This window comes from Limanda limanda, chromosome 13 (assembly GCF_963576545.1).
Source record: "Limanda limanda chromosome 13, fLimLim1.1, whole genome shotgun sequence".
Taxonomy (NCBI): domain Eukaryota; kingdom Metazoa; phylum Chordata; class Actinopteri; order Pleuronectiformes; family Pleuronectidae; genus Limanda; species Limanda limanda.
The window spans coordinates 7036443-7056670 of NC_083648.1; the positions used below are offsets into that span (position 1 = coordinate 7036443).

General features: G+C 40.2%; 1 protein-coding gene across 1 annotated transcript in view; it reads left to right on the forward strand.

Annotated features, from left to right (window-relative positions):
- LOC133018262 (retinal-specific phospholipid-transporting ATPase ABCA4-like) overlaps positions 1-5595 on the forward strand; it is a 34068-nt gene extending 28473 nt beyond the window's left edge. The window contains exons 42-49 of the mRNA XM_061084583.1: positions 971-1033; positions 1318-1424; positions 2270-2411; positions 3137-3271; positions 3528-3631; positions 3845-3937; positions 4732-4981; positions 5479-5595. Of these exons, the coding sequence (XP_060940566.1) occupies positions 971-1033; positions 1318-1424; positions 2270-2411; positions 3137-3271; positions 3528-3631; positions 3845-3937; positions 4732-4981; positions 5479-5595 (1011 nt within the window). The remainder of the gene's footprint in view (positions 1-970; positions 1034-1317; positions 1425-2269; positions 2412-3136; positions 3272-3527; positions 3632-3844; positions 3938-4731; positions 4982-5478) is intronic.
- Positions 5596-20228: the final 14633 nt, after the last annotated feature.

Consider the following 20228-nt stretch of genomic DNA (forward strand, 5'->3'; position numbering starts at 1 on the left):
AAACCAGATTCTGTAATCAAACTTTACACTGGGAATAGATGTAAAAGAAGAATTACAGTATCAATCCAGCCAAACTGCACCAAATTACACAAACTATATTCAGTCTTTTAAATATGACAGATTTTTTCCATCAAGGTCCATGAACTATTGGTGGAAATGTCCAATTCCCGGATCCGTCCAATTGTCCAAATCCATGTCAAATGTAATTTATTCTGTCTTGGCCCCTTCCTCTAAGTTTTGTGGAAATATGTTCAGTAGGTTTTTGCATAATCATGCTGTCAAAGAAACCACAAAACCAAACCAGTGGACAGGAGGTAATAAGCTCTGGTTCCTTCTTTTGGTTCCTTCTGAAATCCAATTAAATTTTCTTATTAAAGTTTTAGTTCAGCTGTATTTTCATTAATCCTTTTCATCCTCGTCGAAATACACGAACAGTTCGGTGAAATGTCAGAGTGCAAAGCAGCAAAAAATTGTTAGAATATTCATGTGCACATCCACAAAAACCTGCACTGGGATGTTTCTGGACATAGGTAAGTTATTGAATTTCAGCCACACATAAGAATAACAGCTCATTTGAATTTAAAATGATTAAATTTTTCATGTTTCCACCAAATTCATTTTTTCTGCCTAAAAAGAAATGAAAAACATATCAAATAAATGAAGCTCAAAAGAAAGGAGAAATAATAAGGTCCAGCAGGTCCTAAACAAACCTGAGATCACATAATAATATTTTAATGTAAATATCAAAAAGTGTTAAATAGATGTGAATTACAATTGATTTTTAAGGTTATAAACTGTAGCATTAGGGGTAAATAAAGACAAAGATGAAGAGAATACACATATAATATGTAAATATGTCAAATATATGTTCTAAAGATGATTATAATGCTCTTGATCATTCAAAAACCTGTGACTTTTTAAAGCATGCACAGATATAGTGGTTCATTGTCTCCCTGCTCTCCCTGCACAGACGTATGTGGGCAGGAAGAGGGCAGCTGTGGACCGGATTTGTGTGGGAGTCCCTGCAGGAGAGGTAAAGTCACCGAGTTCACTGAAGGAGAAACTAATCCCCCCTTTCTTCCCATCTCAATATTTCAGATTCTAGTCTCATGTGTTTGCAGAAGTAAAAAACCCTCCACACTGATTGATCTGTGAACCCGACAGTTAGAGACGCAGATGTTGACATTTACAGTCAGCAGGCGGCGGACGGAAGCATCTTTACCTTCACTCTTATTTATTTATTTATTTCACTGTGCGTGTGTGTCTCGGCTGAACGTGTGTTCTCCAGAGCCCTGATTGCTTTTTTGTCCCCGTTAGTGCTTCGGCCTCCTGGGAGTTAATGGAGCCGGGAAGACGACGACCTTCAAAATGCTGACGGGCGACACTGATGTCAGCTCGGGGGAGGCGGCGGTGGTCGGTTACAGGTACACAGAGATCACTCCCAGTTCTCCATGGACAAAACGACTCAGAGCACTTTCAGGGCTGGACCCAACACCATTTATTCTCCAAAAATAAATAAATAAAAGTGATGTTGCTTTGGGTTTATCGCTCTCACAGTTCCAGCTGGATGAATGTGTGTAAACACTGGAAACTGTCCAATGAGTTTAGAAAGTTTTAAAAAACAGGAAGGTCATTCGGACGTAATTCATCCTGTAACTAAAACCAACGTGTTTCTCCAAATGGTTAAAATAAAAAGGTAGAAGCATGATCATTAAATTAATGGGATAAATGGGAATGTCAATATTTGTATTATGTTGACTATGTAAGAAACTGTTCTACAAGAAAAGGATTTACTGGTGTGATAATAGTTTTTGTTTTGGTGCCAGTGTTTTGTTATTCAAAATGCAACTACCAATAAACCGTTTAACCCTTTAGAATTCTTGTTAGAACACTTGAACCGAAATGTAAACATCACAAAATTGATAATCCATTAGTGTGTTAAAGAAGAAACTTCATTTTGACTCAAGTTATATAAACCCTGTTGTTTTAGAAGGTTTTAGATTCTCACATTAATCACGAGGCGTGAGTGGAGCATCGACTCTGCTTCAGCTTTGCCTCCATTATTTGCCGTTACTCATGAATGCAGTCTGGTTGCCATGGCCACACACACATTGAATTCTTCTCACCAATCCAAATCATGCGATTGATTTGTATCTCACCTCCAGTGAATCAGCGACACACATTTCCCTCGCTGCACTTACCTTCCTCAGGAGGAGTCATCCAGTTTGACTCCCTGTTTTTACTGGTGCCGTGTGTCTTGTTCCTGCAGCATCCTGTCAGAGATCCTGGACGTGCACCAGAACATGGGCTACTGTCCCCAGTTCGACGCCATCGACGACCTGCTCACCGGCCGGGAGCATCTGTACCTGTACGCTCGTCTCAGAGGGGTTCCCGAGTCCGAGATCCCCCGAGTGAGTCACACTCCTGCAGCTTCACACATTAAAGGACACATAGTTTATTCATATTCAGGTTCATTATGTTTTTATTTGGGTTATAACTTGGAAAGACATCACTTTCCTGATAAAACCCAGTACTCTGATTGACCAGTTTGCCCCACTCTGTGGTGATGGTCAACCACTTTTAGCAAATGCGATAAAACCTTTTATTTTACTTATGCTACTTTACGTTCATTTATTTTATGATTCATTCATATCACTGCTTTCATGTGTTGAAGTTTTCACGTGACACAGCTCTATATTTGATTATTTAACGCTACCTTGGTTCTGACCTAAACGTGGTCATTTGGCCTCCTCGTCACGTTGCATCCTGCTGATTTATTTTTCTTATATTTACTTTTCTTACTTTGTAAACCCTGTTTTTAAAAAACTACAATATAAATAAAGTTTATTATTACTATTATGTGTGTTTGGGGTTGTGCCAGACTAGTGAAATGTCTCTGTTAAATTGTCTAAGGCCATTTTAACCTGTTACCTAAATTACACTATAATAAGCCCGAGCAGTGGACAGGAGGCTAATCTGTTTTCCTAATTTCCTACGTCCTACTGCTCAGTGTTTTGCTAATATTTGTTTTGTCCTTTTCAATTTAGCAGTAGTGTTGTTGTGTGTCCTCATCCTTAAGTACATGAAGTATTGTAATATAGTAGAAGAACCTTACATTATTTTTGTCTCCCTACAGGTGGCGGAGTGGGGCGTGCAGAAGCTCGGCCTGACGGAGTACGCGGGCGCCTGTGCAGGAACGTACAGCGGCGGCAACAAGAGGAAACTCTCCACTGCCATAGCGATGATCGGCTGCCCGGCTCTGGTGCTGCTGGTGAGTGGAACTGGTGGAGCCATTATCTGAGTTTTTTTGGGAGATGTATTGTCCACGGATCCAGATGGGAGGCCATATGGGTTGAGTCGAGCCCGGCCTCCAATGTTTGTATCCATTGGCAGGCTGCAGCTCAGTTTAATTCAAACTGGCATAAGTCTTAAAATTTCCTCCATATGCTGACGCAGATAAGGATTTGGTCTCTGTTCATGTGTAATTATAGTTTCTCTGTTTTGTCTGTGTCCCTGTGTGTGTTCAGGACGAGCCCACCACGGGGATGGACCCGCACTCCCGCCGCTTCCTGTGGAACGCCATCATGAGCGTGATCCAGGATGGCCGCGCCGTGGTGCTGACATCACACAGGTTCGATTTCCATCCGCCAACATCTGCCCGCAGCAGCTGACCAAACACAGTTAACCGTCCTGCCAAGAGTTTGTTGATGAAGTCATGAATAAACCGGTGTTTGCTTGATTTCCCCGTAGAGAGAGATCGGGGGGGAAGTTATTTATTGTGTTTGTTGCCGACAGATGTTAAATAGCAGCACTAACAGTAGGATTGTTGATGTTTTCCCACCAGTATGGAGGAGTGTGAGGCGCTGTGCACTCGACTGGCCATCATGGTCAATGGGACCTTCAAGTGTTTGGGAACCATTCAGCATCTCAAATACAAGTAAGAGGCTTTGGGCGTTTGCTTAAATCGGCCGATACGAGCCTTTCACTGACACTTTGGTATCAGCATTCATGTTTGTTGATATGCGACAATATGACAAGTTTTATTTTACAGAATAAACAAGAATGGACATAAGTAGAAAGTGTAAAAAACCTCTGCCAAGGTCGAACTGTTCCTTTAAATTCAATCGAGCTGAATCAAACTTCGTACACTCATCGGTTTCCTACATTTTATAAAGATGGATGTTATTCTCTAGGTAAATAATATAATATCTCCCACAATGTTAAAGAAAGTGAAAACAACTGTGCGCCCCATTTTTCAACCAAATTTCGTGGAAAAACATTTAGTTGTTTTTGTGTAATCTTGCTTACAAACAAACAAACAAACAAACAAACCAACACTAAGCAAACTGTTTGTTCCGACAAGTTTTATCTGGTTGTATTTGTGTGTTTCTAAACACTGATATGAAGGTTTAATGATTAAACTAAAGTATCAGCCCTCAATTACACTTCTTTGCCAAAAGGGTTTGATAACAATAGTTGAGAAATCCTTGACATTTTAAAATATATATACATTATTTAAATTGTATATCAACCAACAAATCTGTATAAGAAAAGTTTTACATAATACCAGTTTATCCATATCAGTTGTATATTGTGTGTAATGTGCAGTAATGAAGTAACTGCCATAAACAGTGGCTCTTCCTGTGTAGTAACAGCTGCAGGTTTAAATAATAGGTACGAGAAGATATCCACTCTGTCCTTAAATAACTTTTATTTGCCGTTGTCCTCCAGGTTCGGTGACGGCTACATAGTGACCATGAAGATCAAGGCAGCAAAAGCCGGCGTGTCCCCCGACCTGGAGCCGGTGGAGAGCTTCATGGAGAGCAGCTTCCCCGGCTGCGTTCAGCGGGAGAAGCACTACAACACGCTGCAGTACGAGATCGCTTCCTCCTCCCTCGCCAGGATATTCCAGGTGGTCGTGGCCAACAAGGAGCGGCTGAGCATCGAAGATTACTCCGTGTCTCAGACCACGCTGGACCAGGTACATCCCCACAAATCAGCCAATCGCCTCCTACATATTATTAAACTACTACTTTCATGTAAGGTTATGAAAATGTTTTTACATCTCTTTAGACAAAACTGTTAATTTCCTCTTTAATCATGCTGGAAAAATGAAAAAAAAAATGAAGCAGATAGAGTACATGATACAGTACTTGTTATGCCACAGGGCATTTCTGTTATTCTAGTTTTTAAGTATTACTGCTAAACTGATATCGACCAGACTTAGTGGACAAATGGAGCCGGGGACAAACCCATTTCATTCTGGTGCTGCTGAGGATTAAGGTTTTTTTTTCTCCACTTTCTTCAACAATTTCAGATGACAAATACATAATTTAGGTTTTTCCACCACTTTCCTACTTTTCTTTTATAGTTTTGCTTTAAGATCAAGACAATCGTGTGTGTGTGTGTGATTGTTCGACCCTGTGGAGGTTTGCACTCTGCTGAGGGGCTGTTCTCATTCTTCCTTCTGTTCTTCAGGTGTTTGTGAACTTTGCCAAGCTGCAGACAGGAGAGGACGAGGACGTCACGTTACACCGACGGATGGCGGGAGGAAGAAAAGACGTGAAGATCGCGCCAGTGAAGAGGAAAACATGAAAGTCACCTGTGATTGTGCAGAGACACAAACAGGGGCAGTAAACTATCGGCTTCCTGCCAGAGTCACTGGTGGAACATGTCTGAAGCTAATGCAAAAAGAGAATTCCTCATCTGAAATATGGAAAAAAGAGATATTACTACGTACATTGACTGACTTGTATGAATATGTAAATATTGTATGTGTTATGAATACTTCAGCACCTTAGCAGTACGTCTACAGTAACACACGCACACACCTCAATTTTATTCACGTGTCATTTACTGTTGTCCGAGCACAAAAAACATGTTTACTCTCTTCTCAGTCATTTACTGTTCATCAAATGTTCTGTATTTCTTTCTGTACTTTTTCATTTCATGTTGTTCCTCAGTATCAGTACAAAATGCCTGGTCTTCTTAAAGGATTACATTGGCAGTGAAAACAGGTTTGTAGATGAATATAGCTGTAAATAAGAGGAATTCTATTTTGTATCTGGCCAAATAAACTTTCAACATGCTTTCTACTTCCCGCTCCGCTCGGTGCTCGGCTGATTTCTGCTGCATCAGACCCCAAAATGATGCCGGTTTATGTGAAGTTCAGTTTTTTCTCATTAAATATTTCAGACCCGTCTTGCTTCTCTTCTCTAAAGAGCAAAGCCACTGGATGCTGCAGTGGGTTATTTAGACTCGAAAGGCTTTTCCCTCCGCTGACCTCCAGTAATTCCTCTGACCTCCGTGGAAACAGCTCAGAAAGCATCTCTGGGTCAGTGGCTTGCCAAGGCAACGCTGGGCCCGAGAAGTTGGTCACAACCTGGAATTCATCCGGCACGTCGTCCAATTACTGGCGTCTGCAGCTGGAGCCGCCCACTGGTCTGAGTTTCACCGGCTCACCTCAAAGAAAGAAGAGGGATGATGGCACCGCGGAGTTCAGGGCCACCAATGAATCGTCTGCTGGTAATGTCGTGCTCCTCTCCGGCCCATATGGGTGTCTGGACGGAGCCGATGAGCTTTAATAACGCCTCTGTGGGGGGGTAAATGAGTCATACTGTGAAAGGGCTGTTTATATCCTGAGGAAGGTTCATTTAGAGCTGAGACAGAAAACCTGTTGTCTCTGCAGATTCCAACAAACACAATACCATCAAGAACACTGTGCTGGAATGTAACTAAGTACATTTACTCAATACTGTACTTGTACCTGACAATTGTAATTTAGTATTTCACTTTAATGCTACTTTGTGGAGTTGGTTATTCTAATAATTCATGCTTTCAGACCTGGCTTCATTTTTCAATAGAGGGAAGAGAGAGATGAGTCCATCTTTATTTACAGTTTATGTTTCAGACAATTTGCAGATTTTTAGACTTTGAGATGAAAACATGTTTTAAAGCCTCATTTTAAACTGTGGCTAATTGTGACGTTTCTCACTTTTATATAAGCTTGATCTAAGCTATTTAACACGAATAAACATGTTTTCAAAACTCTTCCTTTCTTCTTTAATTTTCAAATCGGAGACGACTACAGAGAATGTAAAGTGATGCTGTTGCTTGTACACGATCAAAGCAGCATTTTAATGCAATGGGGTGAAACTACCAAAGGGAATATTCAGTAGATCAGTTTACTTTAGATCAACTATCAAGGTTTTAACTTGGAAATAAACTAGGAATTAAGAAACACAATATTTGCCTCTGGAATGAAAATATAAAGTCTTATCCAAATTGAAATCTTCTTGTAAAGTAGAAGTAAAGACTGTAACATGCAATATATGAGTAAATAATGTAAAGATTTTGAATGACGAGTAAAATATCATATTTGGCCGACTCATTGTTGCCATGGCAGTTATTAAATGATGGAGATAAGAAGTGTCATTAACATGTTGTAGGTCAGGTGATGGATTCACATCACAGATCAGTGCTCTGTGTTTCATTAAACACTTTTCTGTGACAAGTCAATCTACTGGAACTACCGCTGCATTAAGACGCCATCAACTCTTATTGTTTTGATTTGAAACTTCTCCACGTTTTTTTGCCTGAAATTTAATTTTAATGAAGTTTAATGAGACATAGTCTGTGTGATTAAAGTCTAAGATCAGCAGCGGAACAACAGGAAAGTGAAGTGAATGTGACCTTTGAATATTACACGTGCAAATATAAGAATCCTAATTAATTTATCACAATTACTCACATGAATGGAAACAGCCTTAACTCACTTATCTTGAATTTAGCAATCAAATTATTTTCAAATCAGTCTCAAACTATACAGAACAAAGTTTTACACTATAATGATCATTCGGTGTGAAAGGCAATCTCTTACTCAGCATGTTTTATATTTGGAATATCGTCTTGATATGAGAGAGTCGGACTCACCTGTTGCTTTGCACAGCAGGAAATCGGAGAAGCTGCAAACCCCCGGTGACTCGCCGGCTCCGAGGAAGAAGAAGAATGTGAATTATTTTTCTTCTAATGTTGTGATAAAATCAAAACTGGCAGCCCACATGTTGATTTCAAAACCCGACCAGCAGATATTCATGCACAGAACTCTCTCGTGTGGCAGAAGATGTTCTGTGGCCGACAGACGCTGCAGAGGGAAGAACATGAGCGTCTCTGAAACTGACCCTGGAGAAGCGACGCCTCAGAATCGCTCTGTGGCTCATCAGTCGGCACTAATCACGTCCATAACCTGCATTGATCCAAAGCTTCCTGCCTCCGATCGATACATATGAAGTTAATTATGTGATAAACTCTGTTTACGCCAAAATCAATGCTACACCGCAGCTATTCCACTTTAAATAAATCGGCCCTGAACTTTAAAAATCTAACTCTCGCTGCTTTCATTTTACAGTGTTTTTTTTTTAAAGAACCTTCATGTAAAACACATTTTTCCTCTGTTTTAAATATAGAATATAAAATATATTGACCTGAACTGACCTGGTATTGATTTCTGTTCAAGCATCAGAAGACTTTATCCTTGTAATGTTTTTTATTCTTGTAAAATTAACACTTTATTCTCTTAATATTCTGACTTAATCATGACATTTAAACATTACTCTTGCTTGAGTTTATTCTTGTAATATTACAACTGAGCTGGTAAATCTCAGCTTTGACAAGGTTACAGATGTGAATTGAAGCTGTAATGATAAAAAATGTTTTGACACAGGTCAGTGATGTAGGTTAGTTTTTTTTCATATGAAAAATTAATCAGAAATGAAATTTTTTGTTTGCAAAGAAAACCTTGTTCCATATATTCTATATTAACACACGTGTTAGAACTCTATGACACATGTGCCTGTGTGTGTTTGTGTGTGTGTGTGTGTGTGTGTGTGTGTGGTTGTGGGTGTGTGTGGGTGTGTGCGTATTTGTGTGTTTGTGCTTCTTACAGACGGAATATGTCCGAATCTTTCCTGAGTTCCATCATTATAATGCTCTTTTTAAGTCCTGTTCCTAACGCCTGTGAGACAGAGTGCTGGTCGTTTGGGTCACAAGTTTAATTGGGAGCATTGGTTGAAGGATGGAGACATTTTTTTTTTAATCCTAGATGAGGAGAAAAGTTTCTGCCTTCGTATGAGCCAAAGAAAAAGGAAATGAGGAGAGTTATGGGTCCTGATGTGTGTGTGTGTGTGTGTGTGTGTGTGTGTATGTGTGTGTGTGTCAAACTGTATCTTACTGTTTCTGCCGGAGAGTGAGACAGAGACAGAACAGAAAAGCAGACAATGATGGAGATTCACAGGCACAATTACAGCTAAAGATGCTGATTGCACCGGACGTGAGGACCATGAGTGTCTATCTCTGACGACACATTCACAACTCAATCACTGAGGATGCAGGCAGCGCTCCACTGATACACATGTCTGCAGCATTATCTCCAAGAGTCCAGCAGCACAATCACATGAAGCAGCATGAGGCAGCTGACCACACATGAAAAGCACAGTGAGAAGAGAAAAAACTCCAAGTACATCCTGTAACCTTGGAAGTTAATTCACAAAGTTCTGCTAAATGTGTACTTTTCCACCAAGGATATTACTGTTCTTTTTCTTCATTCAAACAGAACACCTACTTATTTACTATACCACATATATCATATACAAAAGTCTTGTTTTCGCTCTCTGAATCACAATGTGAAACCTAAACTAACCAGATCAGATGGAAATTAAGTAACAAAGACTTTGCTTGGGTCCATGGTTCAGACTTCCAGGTGTGGAAACATCCCCAAACTCTCAGGTCCACTCAAAGAATCAGAGAGAAACTCGCCCGTCGATAAAGTCAGTCCCTGAAGAAAAAGCTCAGCTGTTTCCCAAATTACTGCAATCATGGTGTTTTCCCTGAGCGAGCTGGGCTCATCAATCGTTCGTGGGTAATCGATCAGTGACTCTGCCGACTGAACCCGAGTCAGGCACGTGTGTAGTTTACAGTGGAGCAGGACGATCATTCAGCAGAGAGTCATCGGAATTTAACGTTGTTTTGAAAATGTTTCTGACCTGATCCTGAACCAGAAGCAACAACAACAACACAAACATCTGGTTTGTAAAAAACAGAAGATAGATAGATAGATAGATAGATAGATAGATAGATAGATAGATAGATAGATAGATAGATAGATAGATAGATAGATAGATAGATAGATAGATAGATAGATAGATAGATAGATAGATAGATAGATAGATAGATAGATAGATAGATAGATAGATAGATAGATAGATAGATAGATAGATAGATAGATAGATAGATAGATAGATAGATAGATAGATAGATAGATAGATAGATAGATAGATAGATAGATAGATAGATAGATAGATAGATAGATAGATAGATAGATAGATAGATAGATAGATTACTTTATTCATCCCCGAGAGGGGAAATTAAGTCGTCATAGCAGCCGGTATATTTGAATACAATAAAATACAATACAATAGAATAAAATAAAAAATATTGAGGAAGAAAGAATAAAAACAGAAACACAAGATAAATAGGTAGATAAGGTGCAGCGGCAAGATGATGGTAATAGTCCTGGTGATATGATGGTAATGTTATTGTTAGACAGTATATAAAAATAGTACAGTATATATAGTATATCATATAACATAATATATATTTATATATGATAGTAATTATACCAATATAATAATAGCAGTATATAGTAATAATGGCAGGAACAGTATATATAATAATAGTAAATAATAATAATAACATGTACACATGTATAAATATGTGTATATACAAGAATATACAAAGTGTATGATATAATATGATATGATATATAGTAGAGGTATTAATATAAGTATTTGACTAAACAATAGATAATATAATATACTATGAGTGTAAGAATATGTAGACAGAGCGTGCAAAAGACAAGATTATTGTATAAAATGATAAATAATATCAATATGGTTTATATTAACACATATCACATATGATGTGAAGTAACCCATTATTGTCTAACGTCAACAAAACCAGGAACGTGTGCGGCGGCGTCCCGTCTCCTGATGTCTGAGGCCGAACCTTCACAAGCTCTGAAGTCTGAGGGATGTGTGAGCTCATGGAAGGAATAACTGATCCAGTGCACAGAGATCCTGTATCTTCCTGACTGGTGAGTTCACGTCTCGGCCGCGGCTGCAGGAGTCGCCCTTGAGTCACCTTGAACAAATACTTCTCTCTCACTGTCTCACATCCGTACACTATTATTCAAGCCACATAAAATGTACTTGTGTAACTCCCGAGAATGTACAAGTGAAATAGGCTTCTGGATCAAATCTTCATTTGTTCACACCTCAACACTCGTAAGGAAGTTGGAGTAATTGTATTTAGGTTAGTTAGCTGCCAGCTCATTTGTGGACTATTCGCTGTCATTTCTTACATCAGCGTTAAGACTCTTCTTTGCCACAACCCGACACATTTGGTTATAGAGTGCAAGCGATAGAAAATAAAAAAATTCAGCCTAAAGAAGATGTCACTTGGGATTTAATGGAAATAGAAGAAGCTGTTCTGCTGCTGGATTAGATTTAAGAGGCAAACACAGGACAGTGAGAGAAAGTTTGAGGAGTTGGTATCAGTGGATAAATCTCCCGCTGGAACTTGAGCTGCTGATGTTGTGATTCCAGGTATGTGGGCTCCTCTGAGCCACCCAGGGACCCAAAATGAGCTCCAATCAATAGTCGAGTTTAGCTCATCATTAGTTTGCCACTTCTTCGCACTCCTGATAATGCGAATACCAACTTTCCAAAATCTCCTTGGGCTGTAATTTGCCGCGGCGCATGCCAACGTTCTCACAGGTTGAGCTCGGTGAAAAGACTCGGATGCCGTCAATCTAAAGATCCCTGAAGGTTTTTCATCGGAGCAGGAGCCAAGAAACCCGGAGACAATATGCATTTACTTCTCTGCAGTCATGAATTACCATAAATCTCCAGCCAAGATGCTCTGGCGATACACTGAGCCATTAGAGATATGACTAATACGTTCATTAGCTTCCTCGCTGCACCTCAGCCTCCTGCTGTTCCTCCATGGGGGGGGCGGGGGGTATAGGCCATGGTAAACAGACCCTACAGGGCGAACAGCGGAGCAGATGATTGATGGAGATGGATCAACACGGCTCACTGTCAACTGCTGTTCCAGGACTATTGATTATAATTGTGAAAAATGTCAGTCAAAGTTTTTTTTTTTCGCTTCACCTGCCGATCACTGACAGAAAGAGAGAGAGGTTGTCAAGAGAATCTCAAAACTTCTGACTGCGAAGGGGCGTGGTCAAATAGAGACATAGGAAATCCATTCAATCGATCTCCTGCATCGACTGCAAACCCTCCACAACTCCACGGACCAGATCACTGGCTTCTGGTGCAACACTAACACAACTAACCAGCCCCCCCCCATACACCTGTGGGCCCATCTCCATCCCTTAGCCCTTCCTCGGCTGCTCTACAGGTGACAGAGTCTTCAGCTGGACTCTATTGGTCTGTTCAAAACAGTCCAGTCTCTGCCTGTAAACCTGATTTTCACCTTGGTTTTACTTTTAACTTCTTATGTCACATATGTATGATCTTGATAAACAAATTATGCATGTGAATCTGTAGAAAAACAGGTGGAACACATCGACTGAAAGACGTCTGCTGGCGTTTTTATTTATCTGCTCTCGAGTTCAGAAAGCTGTTGATAGAATCAAAATGTCGTCTGGATGTAAACACCTAGGAAACGTTCGACTCATGTGATAAAAGAAACTAATCAGATTGTAAACAGAGGAATGGAGAGAAGACATCTTGGCCCGGCGACCGTTATCTGCACCGATTCCCTCAGAGACAAATTCTCTTCATCAGGAACGAGCCGATTGGCCCTGAGATGTTTCTGTTTTGGATTATAACGTTTGGTTTTACTTTAATTATTTACAAGTTGTTTTATTAAGCATCGTAAAGTGTCCCTCGGTGTTTCTAGAATGGCACCATGAAATAAAATGTATCTTTTATCGTTCTATCGTAACTTCTAAATATTTTTATTGTAAAATCAACCACAGTTCGAGGTCTCACTAATAATCTACATGAATTTTAAACACACATATTGAAATATGCCCATTCTGATATGCTCACATTCAAAGTGGATCCTGTTTGTCAGATTGTAGAACAGTAATTACAGATTGTGTTGTTTCCCTGACACTATCTGAGACGCCCCCGACACTGTGAGACCTGTTTGATGCTTCAGCAAACGCAGCAACACAACCACGGAGGTAATTGTGGAAACTAAACTTTGATCTGATTCCCCATTAAAAGGTCAGTCAAGCCTCATTCACAGAACATAATTGAATCACTGGCCCGGGGAATGAATATCTCTCTCGTGAATCTCTAGTTCATTTCATTTTAAACCATTAAAAGTGAGACATCAAAACCAGCTGAAGGGACGAGGGACACACAACATACACAACTTCACACGGGCTGATTACAAAAGGTCTCCCACAGAACGACAAAGGAATCCACGACAGTCGCTGAGTGACGGCTTTTAGAAGCAGATGTCTACAGTCGGCTTCAATCCGTCTTAATGTCGAGGAAGCTGACAGGGAATTTGTGGCACTTAACCAGCAGCAGGAGCTGATGTAATGCAGGGAGTGTGTCCATGTTCCCAGGGTCTTATGCTCCACTGTTCAATATTCTCTAAACAGACACAAACATGAGTATTTCACAAATGTTTTACAGTTTTATTGCCAATCAAACCCCAAAAAATCAGATTCTCTCCGTGACACTTCCTACAAAAGAATGTGTCATATTAAGCCAACACATTCTTATTCTTTCTAATGCAGAAGACGACTTTTCTGGTTTTATTGGCGATTAAAAAAACACTTTGCACTGCTGACTCTGTAAAATGAAATAGTTCCACATTTTGGGAATTAGTTAGAGTGGCCACGGACACTTTCCCCCCCTTTGCATGTCCAAGATAAATGGACTGTATCTAAAAAGTGCTATTCCAGCCTCAACTACTCAAAGTGCTATTTAAAAACAAGTCACGTATTCACACACACATTCATACAACGCCTCTTTACACTTTTTCTATCACACACCATAAATCAGACTACAGGAGCCGGGGTTTGAACCGCCGGCATTCTTGTTAGTGGATGAGCCACAGCCGCTCAATGTTGGTGGAGCTGCCATGAAGTCAAAATCACTTTCTTTCATTAACAAATTGATTATAACAGAATAAAGACATTGTGACCACCACCGGAAAACATGCTGTGTTCCACTTTTGTTCCTGGTTCATATGTAGGGTTGCAAAGGGAATTAACAGAATTTCCGGAAACTTTCCATGGGAAGTTAAGCTCTGGAATTTTGGGAATTTTGAAAAAAAAAACAAAACTAGGCAAATTAAACGCTGAGCAATAAAACCATAAGTCAAAACTCTATTTTAAAGATGTATGGAATGCAGCACAGGTTGCACGTTGAATTTCAACCCTCCACTGTGCATTCTTCCATCACATGCACAGATAATTCCCAGCATCCTTCACTCTACAGCAGGGCTATTGAGGCCTGCTGTAGTGTGCAGGTCTAGTCAGGTAAGTTTCGATGATATTACTGGGGAAAATATATTAGCATGCTGATTGAGGATTGTTCATCTGTTCATCTAGCCTATTTCCATTCATTTATCCATCAATTGTAAAAAGATTTTCACAGACGATTCCAATAGTTTGGCTAACTATTTATATCTCTGGCATTGCATTAGTGTTTTTTTACAAACTTTTTTCTCATCTTATTCTACAGAACAATGCCACGTGCACTATCGCATGTGTGGAGACATTTCACCCCATCCAATGTAGAAGGAAAGGCTGTGTACATTTGCAGATACTGTGCAAAGACCTATGTTAAGAATGACACAACGATGCAGAAGCGTATAGTCAAGTGCCCAAAGTTTCCTCAGGGCTCAAATCAGCCTATGACACAACAAAATGTTTATATTTGTGTATATTTCTGTATATGACAAGGTAAATACAGTTAGTATCAATTATCCACAAAATTTCCAGTTAATTCCCGTCAATTCCCGTTAATTCCTGTATATTCCCATGGAAAGTTTCCAACTTTGAATATTCCCGGAATTTTGCAACCCTATTCACATGTAACATTAACAACATGGTTGCCACTATCAGACTACACAACTGTTAGAGTCCCAGTTTGAACTGGAAACACCGATCTCAAACTAAGTATTGACTGAGGACAGCCACACATCTACAAATTCGCTACACCTGCAAATACCTCCACTCTGCAGTCAGGGTGAAAACCCATATTCCTCCAAAATCCATACATCCTCTCTCATTCTACGATATCTGCCAGTCCTTGGCACAGATGAGTCTCTGAGGATTGAGCCGTGGAAAGTTCATCTGGAAGAGGAACCTGTTCGTCTGTGCCTCCACTCGCTCGGCTGTCAGTCACAGATTGTTTCGGTGAGCACCTGTCCTGGCAGCCCGTTTGTCCTTCCAGGGACCCGGCGCCGGTTCCCTCTTTATCACCTATCGGCTCATTTGAAAATTCATGAGAAAACCTAAAAGTTGATCCGATGCTGAATGTGACCTCTACTCTGCTGCGGGTTTCTACATTTATATTTAAGGTATTTAACTGAGTCACTGAAAGTACCACAGAATAGAAAAGTTGTATTGATAGAAAAACAGCATTTTGTGCTTTAACCGACATATTGAAAAACATAAAATTGCGTCTTTTAAGATGTCTGTCAATATTTTCCACTATATGAAAACATTCCCTTATTACGAAGCTACGCTGTCTTGTTTTATAGACTCACTCAATATATCTGAACGGTGCCTGGAAACAAACAAGGAAGCAACAAACAAGTGAAAGCACATTTAGTGACTTTGTGTTTTAACGGCGGTCGTGTGTGTGAGCAGAACATCACGTTGTGGATCTGTAGCCAAACCGAAGCCAATAAAGAGGATGGATCCGTGTAACCTGACTCAGTACAGAGTCAACAAGTCTGGGCCGTGACAGCTTTATTGAGCCCATTCATTCAGGGAGACCAACCCTTAGCTGCTGTGCACACAGATAAGGGATGATTGCAAGGGGAGAGCAGCCAAATACAGAAAATGCAGGAGAAGAAGTGACATTCAAAATTAACACAGTCGCTCAGGAGCAGCGGCACGAAGAACAAAAGTCTCTCTCTCTCTCTCTTTCTATCTCTCTCTCTCTCTCTCTCTCTCTCTCTCTCTCTCTCCCTCTCTCCCTCTCTCTCTCTCAGAATTTTCCTTGTTTCCATTTGCGTCTACTTCTATCTCCCACCAGGACATATCTAACAAAATCTGAAATGATCATCCCCGCCTCCGGGTGGAGTGATCGGGTTCGGTGGTCCGAGCAGAGTTTACAGTAGCTTTGGTCATCCAGCTGCTTAGGGCGGGGGGGGATGTGACATTTTCGCCGGTCATGCGTACGTGATTTTTTGTCTGTAATCGCTGTTGGAGGAGTTATGGAGCAAAGCTCTATAGAAATGAACTGAGGTGTTGGCAGATTTATGTCTGTGTTTGTCTTCTTGAAACTAAAAACTCCCAAAATCTTTGAAGACAGCCTTGTGGATTGATTCCCACTGTGGTGACTCATACATTAATGTTTTTCGGCGAGGATACAACTGTCCACAACTGTTGTAATTCTACCAAAGAAAGGTCTGGGCAGGATTTGAACTTTAGGACGTGTTTAATCGAATCACTGTTTATACAGAGCAGAGTAGCCTGTGGTGTTTAAAAACAGACAATGGTTTCTTGAAGATGAATATGTCCAGAGGTGGTTGTAAAGCTTGCTCAGAAAAACAGATAGACTAGAATGTCACTCGGTGGAGATCATATCTGCCCCAAGCTGAACGACGCTGATTGTGATGAAGTGGGAATCTGAATGAATTGTTTGTCGTAAGATGTAGGGGAAGAAAATTAAACAATTTTAAATCCTTAGTCTTTAATCCACATCTCCTCAAAGATTTAATAGATTCTTTCTAGGTCCCAGACCTCCACCAAGCTTGGTGCAAATAGGTTGAGTCAGTTTTGTGTGAACAAATGGGTGAAAACATAACCTCCCTGGTAAATGTAATTAAAGTTAGTACTAAATGACTAATGGAAAATATTATGTACAGAAACAGACCGAAGCCAAAAGATCACGAAGACAAAATATGCAGCTTTTGAAAGAAGTGAAAGTTTGTACAACATTTGATTCTTTTACAGATTGACAGTGTGGAGTTTTAATTAGTTTTTGAAGTCAAAAGTTCACATTGACAGTTATGACTCTGAGTGGATCTACAACAGGAGTTCATACACAATGTGAACACAGTTCACCCCCCGACAGGTTCTTGTCTCATTCCACATGTTCTCAGTCTGGGCCTCAGGGTCTGGGTCCCCAGAGGATCCTGGGAAATGTAATAAAAAGTCTGTGCTTTCATCTAGTTGCCACTTACGGAAAAAGACAATGTTTAAACTGTCAAGAGGAACGAAAATTGATGATAAGTACATAAATATTTTTACAGTTTTAACCTCTTTAGCCACAAAACATTGTTGTTACGAGTTCACAGAAAGTTTAAAGACCTTATTTTTGGGAGTGGCTTTAATAAAGGCGGTTTTTGGATATGCACATGTTACTTATTCTATCATGAATGTATTTTAATTGAAAATATGTTTGGAAAGTCTGGTTATTATTTATTTTCTAAAAGGGTTTGTTGTTTACATGTGTTCATGAGCTCACATACACAAAGACTGTGTTCTATGATTCTGTGAGACGGATGCAGGCACTACAGTGTGTTGCACAAAAGCAAACACTTGGATAAAGGAGTAAAACCTGCGTGTGCATGAGTGTGCTTCACCGAATCAGTTTCACTGAATCAGCTTCACTGAATCAGCTTCACTCACAACAGAAACACTGAAGATGTTGGCCAGTGGCAAAGTTAGTGGGTTGGTGTGTTTATGGCTCGTCGGGCTTCTGCCTGAAGGAGATAGAAGACTCTACTTTTAGATTTTACTGCCAGGATTTCACAGAGCTCGATGAAACCTTCTGCACCAGACACTGTACATAAAGAGGGACGACACGCCTCCTCTTCCACCCATTGTACGAAAGTGAAGCTATAATATCCTGGATTCAGGTGCTGCCACGTTTTGCTTCTGACACTAGGGCAGCGTAGAACGTTTATAAAGACGGACGACATGACAGCTTCAAAAAGTGAAGCCAGTGCGGTATTGATTGCCCCCTGGTGGCTGGTTGCGAGGCGTTAACCTCGCCTCCTCCACGTTAGTCGGCCGAGTGAAAATTAACAGAAGTACGTTTTTTTCAAAGCTGATTTCTGATATTTTAATCAGCTTTGCTCGAATCTTTATATTTTATGTTATATAAATGGGTTGAAACGTCATGATTGACAGCTGATATTAACTGAGGATTGGTCGATGTGTAGGCAGCTCCACCCCCTGATTCCTTCTCCCGATATTTTGGCTTTGTTTTGTTTAGTGGAAGGAAGTAGAGATGCATCGTCCATCTTTAAATAAAGTCCATGTGCTGTGCAAAACTTTGTCAGTAAATAAGATTAAATATTAGAATGCAGTGCAGCAGCATGTGAGTTTACTGCACACGGAGAAGTGCTTAACATGGCCGCTCTTCAGGGATCAATATCTGTGGAGATCCACACTGTGTTTCCTACAGGCATGGAGCTGCTGCGGCTGCGTCTCTGACCTTTCAGACGCTTCCTGTCTGGCTGATCTGCATCGATCTGACCCGGAGGTGAGCTTCAACATGGAGCCTGTCAGTTGGATACCAGCGAGTGTGTGTGTGTGTGTGTGTGTGTGTGTGTGTGAGTGTGTGTGTGTGTGTGTGTGTGTGGTAAAGGAATGATTGTTCCAACACTGTTAGTTACCTCTGGGCATGGAGCAGTGGACGGCTGAAAAATACCTCAAGGCCAAACACAAGCAGTAATCTCAACTCGTAAAAAGTGTATTGTTATTTAGAATCCACAAATGTTGTTGGCTTCATATTATCACAGAAAAACAATATTTGGTAAATTTATATTAACATCGCCCACCGAAAGTCTCAGTTTATAAAATATTTTATTTCTTTAATACTCACCAGTAATTTTTCTTGGACACAGATTCTGACAAAATTTGAAGCTTGAATTGTAATTCATTTAAATATATTAAGTAAAACTTCATCTGATCACATGGTCACAAATTTACAAATCAGGTTTTGTTCACGATTACAAATTAATTGTACATTTCTTTCACATTCTATGATAAAAGATTTAAAGGATGTTAATTGAGTCTCAGGTGTAAAACAATAGTTTAATTTTCTATTCAAACCAATATGAAAACTAATCTGAGTCCTTTTCACTAAGGAACATCAGAACAAAGTATTTCCATGCGCTCACTGCACAGAACAGAACTGCAACACACGTCCAATCAATACAGTACAGCTGAAAGTTACAATCAATAATCAAAAGCCGACGCACAAACCAGAGCACGAAGCTTCGACGAGTCGTCCGGTACAAAGTGTGTGTGGACGCCGCCTCTCCCTCACTGAGAGTCACCAGGACACAAAGCACAGGAAAAACACAGACGCCCTAAAAAGCCTCAGGAAATGACAAAAGAAGAATAACTTTATAATAGTAATAACTTTATTCCAGTGGCACTTATCTAAACAAGGTTACAAAGTGCTTCCCAAAAACCGAATGAATAAAAGAAGTAGATGTCAGTCACGTAACAGGTTGAGGTTTTAGAGGACAAAGGAGTAACTCTCTCTCTCTCTGAGGCTGAGAAGTTTTAATGGGCTCACGTCAGTTTGAAGTGACGTCAAATGAAATGATGCAACACAACATTAACTCACTTTTGACACATTTCACGTTTTCTTTCCATCCTCTCGAACGAGTGAAAGTAAGGTCACGAGAACACAAATACAAAGAGCGCAGCTTTAATGAAAACAATGCTTTTATTTATTTTTAAAGTTACGTATAACTTCCTATTTACACCAACAAATGTCCAGTGGATTCCTCTAGTGCTGGCTTTATAAATGGATCTTCGTCGTAGCTGGAGGGGAGGAGAGGGGGAATGTTGTGCAAATACAAAATACACAGATATACAGTTACAGTAAAAATGCTATTGGGATAGCCAACATTCATGCACAAGAGCTGTTATCCTTGGGCTTAAAGAAGGTACTGCACTGAGTAAGGCATACAAACCGTCGCTG